At 41.8% G+C, this 18,956-nt stretch overlaps 1 protein-coding gene across 3 annotated transcripts in view; it reads left to right on the top strand.

Annotated features, from left to right (window-relative positions):
* The window catches only part of LOC137340211 (secernin-1-like), a 107,220-nt gene that overhangs the window by 60,176 nt on the left and 28,088 nt on the right, over positions 1-18,956 (top strand). For all 3 annotated transcript variants that reach the window (XM_068002635.1, XM_068002629.1, XM_068002619.1), the window contains exon 3: positions 8,099-8,280. In XM_068002635.1, coding sequence (XP_067858736.1) covers positions 8,099-8,280 — 182 coding nt within the window. The remainder of the gene's footprint in view (positions 1-8,098; positions 8,281-18,956) is intronic.

The following is an 18,956-nucleotide window of genomic DNA, read 5'->3' as shown; positions in this document are numbered from 1 at the left end:
AATAACCCTGAACATTAAGCTCGACTAGGGGTCATTTTAGTCTTCTCTGAAGGACTAAAACTGGACTGGAGGGATTTGAATATGGAGTTCCTGAAGAGATGGACACAGAGCTGAAAGATTACCATGTGCTTAAGGACCTTGGAGTGGAAAGAGAGCTTGGAGATGTGGCCCTACCCGATCCATTGCCTCTCAGCCCCATTCTTCAACTGATGCCTCGCCTACATTTTGGCCTTTCCAACACTGCCCAACATGTTTCCAGTAGCTTCCTGAGTTTAGAACATAGAGTGCAACTGCCCATAACCAGTGCAAGTTTTAAATGGGCATACATTTGCTCAGTGTTAGAATTGGCAGAACCACTAGTTATCAAACACCAGTGTTCTTAAAAAAAAAAGGAACAAATTTACATACCACAGGATCACGACTCAGCAATCAATTGATTCATAATCTCAATGCAGAACAACCCTTTCTGCTGTTTAATTTGTGCGCCCACTCTGCAGCAGCAACCCACCATGTCAAACGTAGTGTACAGCATTTGAGCCCACTACAGGAGTAATGCTTCAAACAGACTAGACACATAGGCCTGTGCATTTTGCTTGAGAACATAACCTTGAAAAGAATTCTTGATTGCGACGTTAGTTATGTTGCATTCTCAATACTTAATTGATCTAATGATTGTTGTATGAAGTTAAAATTGTTTTGGTTTTATCTTTGCTCACAAGTCAAGTCTCATGGTGGAGGTGTTTGTACAATGACATGGTGTGAATGCTCAGTCCCTCAATCACTCTGAAATTTAAAAGCAAAGTGACTTTTTTTTTGGAAAGCTTGCCAAAATATAGTATAATTGTTTTAAAAAGATTAGTGGATTAGACCTCATTTTAAAAAAAAATGTAGTGAAGCAATATAATTTAAAAAAGCTTCACAATGATCAATTTTTTTTAAATGACAGGCATATCCCATGCTCAATACAGTATGAAAATTATGTAATGTCCAATTTACTTGTTTCATTCGGGATCACTAGGCGAAATGAATAATGTAATGCACATTGATATGAGGGAATTTTTTAATGAATTACTATATTTTGTATGAGGTAAAAATGGGGATTTATATAAACCACACACCTCACGCCATTGTCAAGCTGAAACATAAAGAAGAGAGGAGAGAATGAGGGAAGGAGAGACTTAGAGAAAGAGGGAGACAAAGATTTAAAAATTGGGAGCAGGTGCAGAGACGACAGCAAAATAAACTCTTAAGAAACAGAGAGAAAAGGAAACCAGCACAGTGTTACAGGAATTTATTTTATCTGTGAGCAGTGCCACGGGTTATTAAAATATGTCGTCAGAAATTGTTAATTTGTGAATTGTTTGCTCCTGTTACAAAAAAATCTAATTTTAATTTTGATGTTCAGACACCAAAACACTCCTTTTATGAAGATCCAACTTTTTTCAAAACTGACCAAAGATTGCTATTAGACTTCTACTTGTACACCAGGTCTAAACATATGGCAGGAATGCCCAATGATGCAGACCTGTTTAAAGATATTTTGGTATTTTTATGCAAAAACAGATGAAGGTCATGTTATTGCTTGGTTTATTTGATGCAGAATGGCAGTGATGTCGTTGGGCTTTTGTCAAGTGGCCCCAGTGAGCTGATTATGCTCGACTAAAATAAGGCTTTGCAGAAAAGATCAGAAGCTGCAGATGGCAAGAGCTCTGAGCCCTTTAATTTGCTACATTCATAATTTACAGCCCCATATGGGACCTGAGCTGTTTGAATAATATAGGTGAAAGCAGCTAGCCAGTGAATTTATAGAGCAAGAGCTGGTGCCTGCAGTATCCTCTTTCACGTGACTGAATGTAGTAGGACTTAAATTGTGTAATACCAGTGGCAGCTGCAAGAGTTTTCTCAGTCTAAGGTTGATATCGGTAGTTGGGCATAGTTAGCTGAACAAACTGGGCACCTCTGAATTATAGCCACCTAGTTCAGGAAAGAAGTGATTTAGTGCAACATAGTATAGTGCTGCAGAATATGACAAATGCTGCTGCACAAGTATTTAATAACAATGACTGTTTCGATATTGTGCAGTGGTTGCAGTCTGGTTAATGTTATACCACTTTAAGTGTGCATGCAAGAGATTTTATTTTGCATTTTAAAAAAAATCCATAATATCTAGGACACAATCCCTCAATCAAGATATTAGATAGGCTTTGGGGCACTGTCTATGCCATTTGAGCAGACTGCTAGAAGGTGTGAGGGAGTTGCTCTCGGACTTGTCCTTCTTTCCACTTAAAGAAGTACCTTGCTTCTGCCCAGTGTTCTCTGTCACCATCAGAGATTAGAGGCAGGGCAAGAGACCAGATGACTGCTGGAGTTCTGATGTTTTGTTGCTGCTGAAATTCATTTGAAATCCATAGTAACTATAACAACTGATGCTTCTACATCATAAGCCCCAGAAATAAGTGCAAAAGTGGGCATGTATTTTAAAACCCAGATATTTAGGACTGAAATTCCTGAGGAGGGAGAAAGTAAGTTGGGGGGGCAGCACAATCAGGGTAGTTGAGCTAGAATTTGGGGTGGGACCTAATCAGCAAAGAAACAGGACTAATGGGATGATTTCATCTGCCAGATATCCCACTAGTTCCATCTCCCCACAATGCTAAAAATGCCTGTATGATGCAGGTGTGCTTGCATGCCAGGACCATATCCTGGTGGAAATTGATCTCTCAATTGCATGAGATACTGGTTTGCCAATTGCAATCCATCATTCTGTGGCAAAGTCACAATTTAAAATTCTTTTTAAAAAAAAAATCTACTTGTGGCCATCTTCAGCTGGAATAGCTGGCCTCCTAGACATTGCAGCAAGGTGCCCTTCCAAAATTTCTTCCCCCTGCCAAGGGATACTCCTCAATAATGATGTCAATGGCACAGGTCTCCATCCCTCCTCCCATGCTAATGACCCTATGTCCAGGATTTGGGATGGCAGCAGAGCCAGGCCCCAATAATTTCAAGTCCTTGATATCTAGTTCACAGTTTAGAATTTTCCAGAATATTCACTTGAAAAACAGGACTAAAAGGTGGCTCTTCAGTCACCATATGGAAAGCTGCAAGTTTGAACCTTTACCCTGGTTGCCTAAACCTGCAGGAACTAGCATGTAAATGTTAAGGCAGTTAGAAAAGTAATATTTCAAAATGTTAAAGTTGTGAGTGTTGAAATTGATTGATTGGCACTTTGTTGCTAATTCTGCCTTATGCCCCAGTGGCCATGTCAGTTGGAAAGAAAGGAAAGAGAATTTGAGTTAATGGGAGGTGGGATGTCCAGTGACATTTGTTAAGAATTTGTGCACTGTCAAAATACTGAGATGCAGTATTTCTGGTCATTTGATACTTCGTAACTTCCTAACAAAACAAAGTTTCAGTAAATTATATTCACTATTTTCAGCTCATTTGGAAGAAGTTTAGAAATTAGTCATGGCATGAAGTAGCTGAAAGTATTCTGGCTATAATTATAGTAACGTGCTTAATTCAAGAACAGGTATTTAGTAAGAATAGGGAAAAACACAATGTCAGCGATCGTGAGGAGAAGTAAGGGGTGTTCAAACAAAATTGTGAGAGAACATTAGTTCAGAAATCCTCTGGAGAATGAATTTATTGTGTACCAGATGAAGCAAGGAAATATAGCCAAAAACATTGAATGAACATTTTAAAATAGCTCATCTAATTATCCTATTTATGTAATCGTTCCAAGGTATTGATGCATGATAATTAGCAAGATATACACAGCTATTATGAAAACTATATTCACAAAAATCACATTTTATTGGATTAGAATTACAAACGCTGTTGCCTTTTGACATATGACATTTGTACAAGTGAGGTACGTTGGACTGTAGTGAAGGGAATGCAGGACTTCATGGCAACATTTTATGGTAGAAAGATGGCCCATTACTTTGAAATAATTTTCCCTCTCCTTACAAATCAATGTTATAATAATTATCAGAAGCTATTGTTAAATTACTAAATTTCTATATTTGATGATGCACCTCTTGAATTGTCCCCGACAATTATATTAGCCCAGGTGCAGTACGGAGTCAGCTTGAAACCTATAGATTAGTGTTGGCAGAAATCTTTGCACAGTCTGGTGCCTTAAACTGGACTAGTACTGTTCTTGTCATTAGATACTGTAGTCCGATTTGACTGGAATCAGTTGTTCTCATCGCTTTGTTGATGTATCATGTTGCAACGTTACTGAATGAGAGTATTATCTTGAGCACTGGTGCATATAAAGGATAGGAGGGTGTCAGCTGTGATAATACATCCACCACTGTAATTACACTCTTACCGTGCCAACAAATGCTGCTATGGGGCATATAAGCATTTTAAGTTACTTACACAAACATTTTATTGTTTATTTTATAAGATAATTGGGCGAACCTGGATGATGATAAATGTAAGGAGGATTTCTGCAGGTGCTGAATGATGAGGTACACTTGAGTGACTAATTTTAGCAAAGCTCTTTTGATTGTGCTGTGAATACTGGGATAGCCCTGCATCCAAGTAGCATTCTTTTGCTGTCCCTAGCTGTAAAGAAAGAGAGGGAAAAAGTATTGATATGAAAATCTCAATAAGGATTAAGCCAAGGAAAACTAAGTTGCCCAATATTTATACGGGTGGTTGAAACCCGGATGGTGTGATTCCCACGGCTTCTGTCCAATGAAAAAAAGCCACAGCTTCAGGAGAAAAAAACCAGAAGAAAATGGGCAGATAGCATTAAATGGAAGGATATAACCAGCCGAATGCTTACAGGAATGCCACCCAATCCTGTACAAATAAGATTGAGGTGCATTGAGGAGGGGGTGGGGGGGGTACAAAACCCTCCAGTACCCTACCACCAAGTCTAGCCCTGAAGAAGATACAAGTTTCAACTGAGAACACCAGGATTTTCACAACTTGCAGTCATTCAAAAGGGGATATTGTGCACACGTTTTAGACTGAGATAGACTAAGGGAATACGTAATTCTCTCTGAGCAACTTTCCATGTTCATTCTTTACACCCTTGATTGAGCTGTCATTTGGAGAATTAGAAGGCAATAGCGCTCTGAAGAATAGGCAGACGATTTAATGTCCCATTCTATATCTCAATGAGACTCCTATATGAAGCACCAAGATATAATTAATTGAGTATAATAGAGATAACTGTGATGGACTTAACCTCCTACGGTATCATGGCTCAATATGACGGAATAAGGGACAAGTCCAGAAGATTTGAAAATGTTCTTTAATTTCCAACCGCTCGCATTGAAACTGCAGTGGAGTATGGTGAGCACAATGGAGAATTTTCATTTGTCCTTCCCACAGATGGGTGTTGGTGGATATTCTGGGAACTGCAGACCAATTAACCACCCATTCCTCATCTGAAATTGTACAGTTAAGATAGTCTCTCCTAAGCAAGACAAGCTTAGCCGGTCGATTAAAAATAAATAAAGGAGCTGCAAAATCAATCCATCCTCTTACTGAAACAATCATGAAGGATACCAGCAATTAAACTTGCCTCGAAACCTAATTCATGGTTCCTGGTATAGAAAGGAAATGGCAGTTCTAACGATATCTTTCTTTTAAAAGTCACCCACTTTGTGGAAAAGCAAAGGATTGGCTTAAGACACCACCTAGCAAATAGGGGAGCTGCAAAAGTTCAGAATCATACTGTCTGTAGAAACTCAAACATCGAAGGAAGAATTTCTCCCTTATCCCACTGAGGGAAGTAGACAGAGACAACACCACAGAGCACAGAATATCAGTAGCCTGGCATATGTCTCCCCAGTTCTGCATGACTGCACCCAAAACAAGATGAATCAATCACAGTAGCTTTACACTACCACTGCATTGCTGACCCATCTTGTATCTCTGCTGAATTCAGTGTAACTGCTGTCTTTGTGCAGTGCAGCCAAGATATAGGTCCAGATTTCTTTGAAAGTATCCCAAGACAAAGGGAATTAAAAACTGTATTTTTTTGTATCTACACTTAAGTAGTCTATTATTCACAAGATGCTTGTAACTGAACTAAGTTCATTATGAGAAGCCCATTGATCTGTTTCACCCACTTTGAACAACCTTTCATTGCAGAAAGTTCACTCTTATCTGGACAGTTATCAGGGACACTGCTGATCAGAGCAGTCCCAGGCTAATGGCTTACAGTCTATCAGACCATCATGTTTATTCCCTATAGCTTGTTGAAACAATAAACCATACCTAATTTTAACCTGGTGTGCAGCATCAAGCAAGAATCAAATAAATCCTTCATAGACATAAATGCTTCATTTTTACCACAGGGACGTTACCCAATTCCAATGAACTTTGAAAGATTTCTGTGAGGAGATCTGCAGTCTCTTCAGCCAACTGCACCAACACAGTTTTGGATGGAAATTGTCAGATTAAGCTTCCTACAACCTAATATGCCTTCCCTTATAAGAGTTTCCAATTTTCTCTTTCCTTTATACTCCTCCCTTAACACGGGCATCTTTCCTCCACTTTCAGTGGTAAAATATCCCAAAGATAGCATCTCAAAAGAAACATTGCTATCATTACAGAAAACCTGTTAAGTGTACAAAAGAAATAATGTACAAGTGCAAAAAAACTCAGAAATCCAAAGGTGAACAAAATTCTGATGATCTTAGCAACTTTCTGGGACAGTATCATGGATCCCCGAAGGTCTAGGAACTCCAGTTTGAAAATCTGTCCTGTAGATAATGTTCAACCCACAATTTGTTTCTAGATAAACATGGTTTAATAGAATGGTTCTCCAGAAGAGATTTTAGTTACCATCAACTGGGTCTGAGCTAATTCATGATCACCTGACTGAAGCAGGATTAGATGTTAGGATGTTAATTATTCCTGTGTCACAAATTCATTTTTTTAAAAGCAGAAATTCATATTCAATCTGAAATACAGATTTTGACTTGTTGAATAAAAGGAAAGTTGTTTACCACTGTGCAGGATCAAACAAATGTCGTCCTCCTCACCTCACATGAAATGATTAAACCCTTATCAAGGTCAACAGAGAACAGTCTAATGCAATTCCAGTACCTAGTTACTTATATTGGCACTACCTGCAATAGTGTAAAAATATCAGATCTGATGGCACAAACTATTTTCAATACTATAAATTATTGTGATTCTTACTTTCACACTGCATACTGGAGATTGGCTGATTTCAACATTTTATGAAGAGTATCTATATTGGCCTCTGACTCAACAACAGTACAGTAGAGCACAAATGAGCAATATTTTAAGCTTGTGTATTATTGATTGCTATTGATTTTGTTTTCAGATTCTGAACATGGCTTCCATTCCACATTAATACAAGGGACTGATACTAGCTTTGTGAAAGTACAACAGAATTATTTAGCTGCAAATTGTTTAAATTCTACGAATTGGATAATATGTACTATACGTTATTGGATAATATGTATTATACGTTATCTAGAATATAGCTGTTATTGACCTGCTTCAATTTACATGTAGTTTGCCTATCTTATAAATCAGAGAGTCTAGCAAACGCTGGTTAGTTGATTTGAAATTGCCTCCTGTGGTAGACTGCTGAATGTAGTGGACTTCTGGAGAAAATGAGCGATTTAAGAGGGTTTGTGTTGATTAAGGCATTTCAAGGAAAATCAATTCTCCCTTCTAAATTTTGGATTTTTTAATGAACTCTTAAAAGGGTATTTCAAAATATAAAATTATAATGTGCCTCTTTGTCAATAATGAAAAGCCTTTTAATAGTCTCAATAGCTAAATTCATTTCTCTCTTGCTGACGCATTTTCTTTAGCTGCTAGAAATGGTGGCCGATCGAACTATTTAATTTTTTTTATTGCTCAAAAAGATTTTGAGGTATTCCCTTGATCTAATTTAAGAAGCAATCACCACTGCAGCTATTGTAGGTTGTAAACGTTTAATTGAAAATAACTGATTCATTTTAAACGTGCAGAAATGCTAATATTACTTGTGAATATAATCCAACAATGACTTTGATCCTTTATGTCAGAAATATGGGAGGATGGTTTGTAGTGGCCAGATGACTGATCTTCTGTTTCTTGTTATTGGCAGTGCACATATATTGAAATTGATCAAGAACAGAGGACACTTGCTGTAATACTAAGCAAATCAGCCTGGATGTGGGGGGCAGAAATGGGAGCCAATGACCGTGGAGTCTGTATTGGCAATGGGGCTGTGATCACCAGAGAGACAGCTGCAGAGACTGAAGCACTGCTTGGGATGGATCTTGTCAGGTAAGTAATGGTTAGAAAGAATAACAAAACAAAATGCCTCTCATATTTTTTCCTTCCCTGAAATATTGAGAAAATGCTGCCTTTTGAGCATTTGGGAATGTTGCAATTTAAGAACATTGGTAGCTGGCATACTTGATCATCTGGAGATAGAAGTCAATGGAAAAAAACTGATGTATTAGTGTTGTGAAAACTGACATTGCCTCTGGTATTTACTCCTTTGATGTGATCTGCTTTAAGTCCATTGATTTAGTAGACAATTGAAATCTGATGAAACCACTGTTCAGTAGCGAACGTTAAAAAGAAATGCACTTGGTTCCTATTTCCAACCACATTATTGCAAGTTCACAAAGGTGATGAAGTAAAGATGAGGGAGGCCACATGGGTCATCTAATGCTGCATTGTTGCATCTCTGGAATTTCCCCCTTATATGCGTTCTTTCAAGGGTGAAGAGTGTGAGTTTCTCTAATCGTTACTTGTGACACAGTCTTTGTCAGAGCATCAGCCTTGTGGCCCTTCTCTGCACTGCTTCCAGGGTGCAGATTTTTCTCTTCTCCATTGGTGACCAGAATTGATGCAATATTCAATGTCAGACCTGGCCAGAGCACTATATAACTTCACGGTGAGCCGCTCAGTTGTGTCAGTGTAGCTTAACATTTTGTTTAATTTGCTGCTCTGCAGTGGTTGGACATGATAAGTGTCTGCTTTGCAATCACTCTTTGATCTTTCCGCTACACTCAGCTAATGTCCCTGAGCTTATCTAATTTCATTCATTAAGTTTGTCCCTCTTCCCACTCCCATCTAATAACCTTGCACTTCTGCATTGAATTTAATTAATTATAGTTCTGTCCATTTGCAAATTGTGTTTAGATCCTTCTTTAGTTCCTTGGCTGCTTCAGATATGACTGCCTATTCTTTTCTTCTCCCTCGAACTGCCTCCCCTCACCCCCCCCCCCCCCCCCCCCCGGCCCCCCAACAAATTAGTGTCATCTGTGAAATTCACCAACTTGCATTATGTTTCTGAACCTCGGTTGTTTAATTCGATTAGAAACAGTCAGGACCACTGCACTGATCCGGGACACCACACTGTCTACATCTCCTAAGCCTAACACGCTTCCCAGCTATTAACTGCTGTTCCCCTCTCAGCCAATTCATTATTCACCTCCAGTTTTTACCTAGAATACCCATTGTGTTAAGCTTATGGAGCAGCCTTTCATGCAGGGTTTTATGGATAGAGGATTGGCTAACTAACAGAAAACAAAGAGTCGGGATAAAAGGGTCATTTTCAAAATGGCAATCTGTAACTAGTGGGGTGCCGCAGGGATCAGTGCTGGGGCCTCAACTATTTACAATATGTATCAATGACTTGGATGAAGGAACAGTGTGTCTTGTGGCCAAATTTGCTGATGATACAAAGTTAAGTGGAAAAGCAAGTTGCGATGAAGACAAAAAGGGCTCAATTTTCGGACGTCCGAGCGGGTGTGTTCGTGGCGGGGGAGCTCCGAAAATTGGGGGTTCCCGGGGCAGGTCCGGAGCCCGGCTCCAACCCGCCCACTTCCGGGTTCCCCAATGACACGCTTAGATGCGCGTGCAGCCCCCGCATGCGGGACTCCCACCGGCAATTAAAGCCGGCGGGATCCCACTTAAAGCAATTAATTTGATACTTCAGGTCGTTAGGAGACCTGATTTGGAGGATATTTTAGGAGGGGTGGGATTTTCAGGTCAACTGAGCGTGTTTCCCATACTGGGGGAAATGCTCCCGGTTGAAATGGACGTGTTGCAGCCATCAGCCTGTGGCAGCCTCAAAGGTCCATTTGACAGGTGGTGGGAGGAGACCCGCACTCATTGCAGGAGGCCAATCTGTCACTTTGGACAAAGTTTGGCCTCCACCACCCTCCTCCTAACACGAAAAAATCACAAACTTGCAACCTCAACCCCGGTGTGCAGACACATTTACCTACCTTGCAGGCCCCCCTCAAACGTATGTCTTCCGGATGGGGGCCGCCATAGCTGCAGTCATGACTCCTCAGAGGACGAACAGCATCACCAGCCTTGCTGGCCACACCATCCACCTCTGACACATGGAGCTCCACAACACAGTATTGTGACACATCCACCTGCACAGCAGGAGGGAGGGCAACCGCAGAGAGAGATGCATCGCAGAAGGCACTATCCTTGCCGCAGGGTCTACAGACCGAAGCTCAGCTTCCTGGACCTCTCTGAGGATCAGTGCCCACAGAGGCTCAGAGTCACTCGACATGTAGTCGTGGACACCTGCAGCCTCCTTGATGCCGAGCTGCTCCCGGCTGGCCCGAGCACCATCTTCTTACCTGTCGCTGTCAAAGTCACCACTGCCCTCAACAACTTCTCCTCCGCATCCTTCCAGGGTGCCACCGGAGACATCGCCGGCGTCTCTCAGTCGTCTGCACAAAAGAGCCCTGCGAATACACCTGCACCCACTCTGCAGTGACACAATGGGTGGCATCAGTTGTGGGTCTTCATGGTGATCTTCAGGAAAGGGCATTATTGCACAAACCAGATAAGATTTGCAAAGACGTGCAGTAGTGATGATAACAATTTTTTGTGTTTTTTTGCAAAACAATCAAAAGTAAATCAAAACATGACATTTTGTCTTACACCCTTGTGCATCCCCTTTGTGCTCACAAAACCTTCGCCTTGCGTTTACGGGAACCCCTACGTGGTGCTACCCCTGTGGCTTCAGCAGAGGGAGTGGCAGGTTGCTCTTGTCCATGTCCTGACCGATGAGATGCTTTGCGCGGACGCCCTCTGGGTTCCAGTGCCTGTGAGGTCCCCTCCAAAGACTGTTCCACCTGCACCTGTGCAGGGGCAGACTCGGCAACCTGGAGAGGAGGCAGCATTGCAGGTACTGGTTGAGAGAGGGGGTAACGGGTGAGACGTGGGAGCTCTTTGAGTGGCATCCCCACTTCCATGTCCCCTTTCACCATCATCTCTCTCCTGGCCCAGGCCTACATCACTCCTTCCACCCTGCTGGACGACAGTTTGGAGGACTTGTGTGAAGCCTTGGAAGGCCAGTTGTAAGGTATCTGTCAGCCTGTTTAAGGCAGCAGAATGTTGCTCACCCTGAATCCGAACGGCCCTTGTCTGAATGGACTCATTGTTGAGCCGTGCTTGAAGCTCGATGGAGGCTAGCCTTTCCTCCATCACAGACGTTCCCGCACCTACCCGTGACACTATCTTGGAGATACCATCCTGTACCTGTGCCACCATTCCACTCATGCAGGAGTTGGACTCTTCCATCCTCTGCACGATTGTGGAGAGTGCGCGTGGCAACTGTTCCAGTACCTTGGCAATGTGCTGCTGGCCCTCGATGACTCCTTTTCATGGCTAGCCCCCAGGGTTCAACATCAGGGTTCAGCATCTGGGTCCAGCTGAGCAGAGCCTGGAGAAGAGTGCTCCCACCGACGCGGACTCTCCACTGCTGCCCCTGCCACCAGGGTCTGCTCGTGCTCACATGTGCATGGTGACTCACCATGTGCAAGCCCAACTAAATGAGGACGGGGACCCACCGAAATGTGTGTATCTGTGCTGGTGGATGGCTGGCTCAGATGTGACGATGCACCCTCAGAGGTCGGCAAGTCCTCTGAGGAATCGCCCTCCGCCGTCACGGCGCTCGCAGATGGCCCTACAAGAGAACAGAAAACAATATTAAGCATGTGAACAAATGTTGAGGTGCTGCAGATGCCAAGTGATACTAATATCGTTCGCTATCATGAGTGCTGAGTGTTAGATTTCTGTCACCAGCCGTTTGTGCGCTCCCAGTCTCGGCGTCCGACACGGACAGGCACTCCAGCGTCCTGCTTATTTCGAGTGCCTGCTGCTCTGCATCTGTTAAGACCACCTGGTGTGGCGGGCCCCCTCCGATCCTTGCCCTCTCCCAGGCATACTGGCATCTCTTCTATCAAGGCAAAACACAGGGGTGTGATTGAGTGATGGTTACATGGTGACCCGCTGCATGCATTGGTGTGGGTGGGGTTGAGCGTGAGGGAGCTGCATGGAAGGGTGCGTGTGAGACATAGCCATGAGATTGTATGAGGATTGCGGATTGGGTTGCGTGGTAGTGTTCGAATGGGAACTGGGGCGGTGAGTAAGTGCAGGCAAGGTGAGGAGGATGGTTGAGTGGATGTGAGGAGTGATGCGAGAGCGTTGTAGTGGCAGTGCAGAAGGAGTTGTGTGGTGGTGGAGGTGATGTGGAAGACGGAGTGTGGGAGAATGCGTAAGTATACTCACTTTGGCTGACCTGGTTAGGTCATTAAATCACTTCCTGCACTGGACACAGGTTCGGCACATATTGCCGCTGCTGCTGACCTCCTCGGCCACCTCCAGCCAGGCCGCCTTGGTGGCTGAGGGAGGCCACCTCCTCCTATCCGATGGGAAAAAAAATTCCCCCCTCCTCCTCCTCACCCCATCGAGTAGCACCTGGAGTGAGGAATCAGAAAACCTTGGAGCAGCCTTGCCTCTGGCCTGCTCCATGATCCAAAATTGGTTCTTTGTTGCAGGAGGAGCATTGGAGGACTGCCCCTTTAAATAGGGCTCCTCTTGCTGACGGCCTGTGATGCGGTTGTGCAGTGCGCCCGCTGCGCAGGTCTGGAATGGGAAACCCGGAAGCGTGCGTAATTCATTGGGCGCGTTACCCATGCGCCCAGTCGACCCCCCCCCCGGCTGACAACCCGCCTCCCTCCTAATATCGGGCCCAAAGTGTCTGCAAAGGGATATTGACAAGTTAAGCGAATGGGCAGAAATTTGGCAGGTGGAATATTATGTGGGAAAATGTGAAGTCATCCACTTTGGGAGGGAAAATAAAAAAGCAAAATATTATTTGAATGGAGAAATACTACAAAATGCTGCAGTACAGAGTGACCTGGGTGTCCTCGTACATGAAACACAAAAAGTCAACATACAGGTGCAGCAGGTAATCCGGAAGGCAAATGGAATATTGGCCTTTATTTCTAGGGGGATGGAGTATAAAAGCAGGGAAGTCATGCTACAACTGTACAGGGTGCTGGTGAGATCACACCTGGAGTACTGCGTACAGTTTTGGTGCCCTTATTTAAGGAAGGACATACTTGCATTGGAGGCAGTTCAGAGAATGTTCACTAAGTTGATTCTGGGTATGGAAGGGTTGTCTTATGAGGAAAGATGGAACGGGTTCGGTCTAAACTCATTGGAGTTTAGAAGAATGAGAGGAGATCTTATTGAAACATACAAGATTCTGAGGGGACTCAATAGGGTAGATGCTGAGAGGATGTTACCCCTCATGGGGGAATCTAAAAGTAGGAGGCATAGTCTCAGAATAAGGGGTCGTCCGTTTAAGATGGAAACGAGGATGAATTTCTTCTCCCAGAGGGTTGTGAATCTTTGGAATTCTTTACCCCAAAAAGCTGTGGAAGCTGAGTCATTGAATACATTCAAGGCTGAGTTAGACAAATTTTTGATCAGCAAGGGAGTCAAAGGATATGGGGAAAGGGCGGGAAAGTGGAGTTGAGGTAAAAATCAGATCAGCATTGATCTCATAAATTGTGGAGCAGCTCGAGGGGCCGAATGGCCTACTCCTGCTCCTATCTCTTATGGAAAGTAAGATTATATAATACGGTTTTCCAATGCCCATTTGGCATGTCCCTCCCTTGGAAAAAGTCAGAGGTTGGCTAAGTAGCACCTCTCACTTTTGAAATGATGTTGACTTCTATTTATTAGGGTTCTTTGACTCCCCCTGCTCTGCTCCCTCAGTACTCCCACAATCTTCAATTCCAGACCTGGTTTTCCATAACCTCACACATAGCCCTACCCTGCCATGCTGCCACACACATGACCCCACCCCTCCACTCTTAATATTTTCACTCTCTAGTTTTAACACTACACACCCACCCACCCCCACTCCTCACTACTGCTTTACACAATTCCTATAAACCTACCTCCTACCTACCTGGAACATTTTCCCAACCGTATTCCTCTGTATCCTGAGCTTTAAATAAAAATTGAGATACAATTAACTACATAGTTAACTAACTTTTAGTAGTAGTCATGGCCACACATGTATGCACACAATTACAATATTCAGTTCTGAAAATAGCACTAATATCACAAAATATCAGTGACCCTGATAAGTTGCATGTTACCTAGTGTAAAACAGTTTATCCTCTCATTCACCCTGAGCAACTCCATAAGCGATTAGTTAGTCTTTTAAAAAATTTTTTAAAATTTCTTCAAAATAATACAGAAGTCAGTTCAATAACTTGGATTTGTGTTTTGTTGCTCTCGAGAAATTTGGAGTTGAGGAAAATTTCATTCTGCTTTTCAGCTGGGGAAGGAAATGGCAATGTTAGCAGCTCAGCCTTGACATTTGACAGATTACATTTACTTATTGATGTAATTAGTACCTGGTTATTGATGTAATTTGTACCTGTTTTTGTTTGCCCTGTAATGTAGCTGCACTTATGGAACTGTATTGCTACTGTCACTACGAAGATAATATACCCTAAAAGATACCCTTGAAGCCATAATGGATGCTAAATGATCCAATAAGATTTTGGAACACGTTCTGTAGGCAAGTTCCTATGGAACAGATTATAAAACTAGCACATCTCCTGTGATATTGCTCATGGGTAGTCTGGGGTCTGGAACACTGTTGTAATGTTTAGCTGCTAATTTGACCTGTCCCTTTTAAGACACTGCTCAATTACTACATATGAAAATCCAGGTAACTGTAGCTGCTTAACCTTTATCATCATTATGGGAAAAAACAGATAGATGCTTCTCCACAGAACTGGAGGAAAAATTCACTATTGCAGGCTGCTCTTGTACACCTCATAGAAGCAAGTTTTAGAGCAGCGTTGTAGAGACCTGAAACTATGGGTCAGATTTTCCAAAATGCCGTGCTGCCTTCGGGGTCTTGCATGCAGTGACTGGCTTATCGAAACTGCAGATGCAATTAATTCATAGATTTGTGCTGCATGCTGTCAAGATGGTGCTTTGTATGCACATAGAGCTGTTATAAGGGTGAGTAGTTGCCTGGTGTCCACTTGGTTCTGGGGACTGTCTGCTTGACATGTAGAGGGTGATGCCATAACTTTGCTTGTCAGGAAGTGATTGGCTATTCCTCTATAAAGGGCAGGCAATAAGCTACAGTATCTAATTAGGTGTGCCATCTTGACTTGGAAGGGGAAACTCCACCAGAGGCTGTGGCAATAGATGGGGCAGAACACATCGTGTTGAGGAAGCATCCATTTGAAGAATGAAGATAACCCACCCAGACAGGTAATCTAACTATCTTCACAAATCATAGGAGCATACCCTAGTAGTACCAACTAGGAGGAGAGAGTTCTCAGCAACGCCAGCTAAAAGGACAGCCCTCCCGAAGTTGAGGTTTTTTTGGGGACGGGGCGGGGCAGTGGGGAGAAGAGTTAAGTCAAGGGAGTAATTTTTTGTAAACATCTGGCTCCCCATTAACAGGTTTACCAATAGCCTTAACAGTTACCTGATAGGTGGCTCAAATTGTACCTGGTGTCTGCCAGAAAAATCATTGTGCATAATGCCGTCTAATATTAATTTAGTTATATGCTGTTTAGTTAATTGTTTTCCTACAGTTTTGGGGCCATCAGGGGTGCAATAATTGTCGTGATTTACAGAATTGCTGGGTTTGATTAATATAGAGCTTCCAGCTCTATAAACAACCAAGGAATCCAGCTATTTTCATGATTAGACTTGTGGGAAGGACTATGCAATAATGGAACCCCCAAATTCCTGGCTTCAGTGAGAGTGCGATTATAACATAAGACAAGAATTTAGAATGAGTTCTGGGAATAGTTCAGTCAGAGTAAGAGCTGAGTTACGGCTCGTCTATAATGGCCTGTGGTTCATCAATTGTGTTGTTGTAACTAATGTTTGTAATAGCGTGGTTTTCCACTGAAGAATTTTGAGGTTACACATATTTAATAGCTAATTGGAGAGCATATTAATTTTTCCAAGACTAAATTAAATTATTCAAAGTTAACTGAGTTACGGTGTCAGCTTGTCTGAGTTGGAAGCACTCTCTCCTGAGTCAGAAAGTCATGGGTTCAAGCCCCACCATGGAATTGAGCACATAATCTAAGCTAACGTTTCATTGCAGTATTGAGGGAGTGCTGCATTGTCAGAGGTGCCATCTTTCAGATGAGGCATTAAACTGAGGACCCATCTGCATGTTCAATATCCCACGGCACTATTTGAAGAGCAGGGAGTTTCCTGGTGTCCTGACCAACATTAGTCCCTCAACCAGCATCATGCAAACAGATTAAGTGGTCATTCATCACATTTGCTATTTGTGGGACCTTGCTGTGTACAAATTGACTGCCTACATAAATGACTACACTTCTAAGGTAATTCATTGGCTGTGAAGTTCTTTTGAAATGTCCTGAGGATGTGAAATGCAAGTTCATTCTTTCCCTTTAAGTGCAAATATACTGCTTTTCAGTGCAATGTCAAAATTTATAAATAATGTAAAACTGTTAATCTGTGAGATATGATTTGTTTAAGATAGATAACTGAGAGCATGATAAAAGACAAATTTGTCACGCTGTTCGTAAACATTCTTTTTATTTACAGATTACAGATTTAACTACTGAGAATTGTGGGGGAAATCACCAACAAAGGCACCCTCCACAGGGTCACACCTGATAGAATGTCACGTCAGCCACAGTGCCGCAGGATGTTGCCCTGATCTTATCAAATGCCCTTCAGCTGACTATATATGGAGGCCTGAATGGGTACATTTTTGTGCAGTGCATCGTAGGACTGCCGAATTTGTACATGTATGTACAATACATAAACTGGAGAGGCGACCTGCATTAATAACTGTGGACCATGATACAGCAAAGTATTTTGCCATGTACTTGTGTCCCTATAAAAGTGGTCAAACCCACATTACAGAATCTCCACAAGTGCATCTAACCTCTGACATAGGGCTATGATTGCCCTCTGATATTTTCTAACTCATATAGGGAAATGGAGGTGGTACCTGAAGACTGATGTGTCTCACTAATCTGTGTTGTGCTGTGGAGGATATGTCCATACAAGAGATGTTCTGCTACCTGACCAAAAGCTTCTGGATCTGTTGCCTGCATGGAAAATAGACCTTTCAAACTATACCTAGCCATTATTAAATAGGAATGCCTGGATTGGCATGTAGGTTGAAGTGAGGATAACCTATTGATTAGAGGACTGCCATACAGGGAGGTTGTCTTCATTTCCACAGCACATTTTATGCAGTTTGTCGGCATTGTGTTAATTTAATGTTGATTTTTTAAAAATTCAGTTGTGTGGCACAAGTGAGGCAAAATAAATACAACAGCAAGTAGTTATTTATTTTTTCTGTCTTCTCAAATTTCTCTTCACAATTGCACTCAATTTGCTTGTTTTCAGGAACAACTGTTAAATAATACTTTGCATTTCTGTGCAATCCTGTGCTTTTAATTTACGGTGATCGTGTAAGACAAATACTACACCATCTGTTGGGTTTTAGTTAATCACGTTTAAGACTTAAATAGAACAATTACCAGCAAGGGTTATCTTCCTGCCAGAAGAAATGGAGAATGCGGTCTTCCATTGGCTTGATGTCCCAAATTCCATAGAACATTGTGAGTGAGTATATTATTTCTGTTCTACTGTGAAGTGGCTGATCTATTCTGGTGAGTTTCCTCCATGGTCTTTTTTGACACTATCGCTGGGAGTACTGTTATGTTTGCAGCATATCGTGAGGCTGCTGGGACGTGGGCATCTGTTTATGTGGATGGCTACTTAGGCATCTTGCTGGACTTTTTGTTATGATAATGATGTCCACAAAATTGAAATAAAAATTACTGATTTTCCTGCCTATATATTTCAAAATGAGATCATCGGGTTGTATTTGTTGTGTAGTAAGTGCTGTTGTTCTGATAAAAGGGATATCTGATTTGCCAATGAAGAAAATAAACTTTTTTTTCTTAACTAGAATATCTTGTATTACTTGATTAAAGCACCTTGGTATTGTTATGTTTCTAGGTACAGTTATGATCAAATTAACATTAAATGATGTGTCGTTGAAAATACGATTCTGTAAGTAATATATTGTATGTTTATCATAAGGCTCTTTTTATCTTAATATGCTCTTAAACTACCTAGAGCCGTACCATGATACCTCCTGTGTAACAAGCATTTAACTTTTTTATTGTTTGTGTTCTTGCACAACGTGACTTACATTGTATCTTGCTTTTCTCGTGCAAGGATAATTAGCAGAGTGTGAACTGTAGAGGTGTTAACAACAAACTGCTTATTTTTCCATAGCACTTCTTACATAAGAATATCTCGCAGCACGAGGCACTTTTAGAAGAGATGGTTGAGTGCCACATAACAGCATTTTTTTTAGGTTTTCATTGTGCTAATGATTATTAGGCTTTGAATTCAAATATGTAATAATTGAACATCATAAAAAAAAGTGAGCTGATGAGGTTTTAAATAGAGAAACTAAATAAAGCAAGGAGGCACTTTAGAGAGGCATAAAGATTTTAAAATAATTTTTAATGGCTTTGAGGCTTGATTTCAACTTTGTCAAATACTTGTTAATTTATACCCTAAGGAGTGCCCAGAAGTTGCAAGTTTGAAGTGTAGATTGAGCTATAATCTCATGA

The sequence above is a fragment of the Heptranchias perlo genome, chromosome 2, assembly GCF_035084215.1.
Source record: "Heptranchias perlo isolate sHepPer1 chromosome 2, sHepPer1.hap1, whole genome shotgun sequence".
Classification (NCBI taxonomy): Eukaryota; Metazoa; Chordata; class Chondrichthyes; order Hexanchiformes; family Hexanchidae; genus Heptranchias; species Heptranchias perlo.
This window is presented reverse-complemented; position numbering and strand designations above follow the sequence as displayed.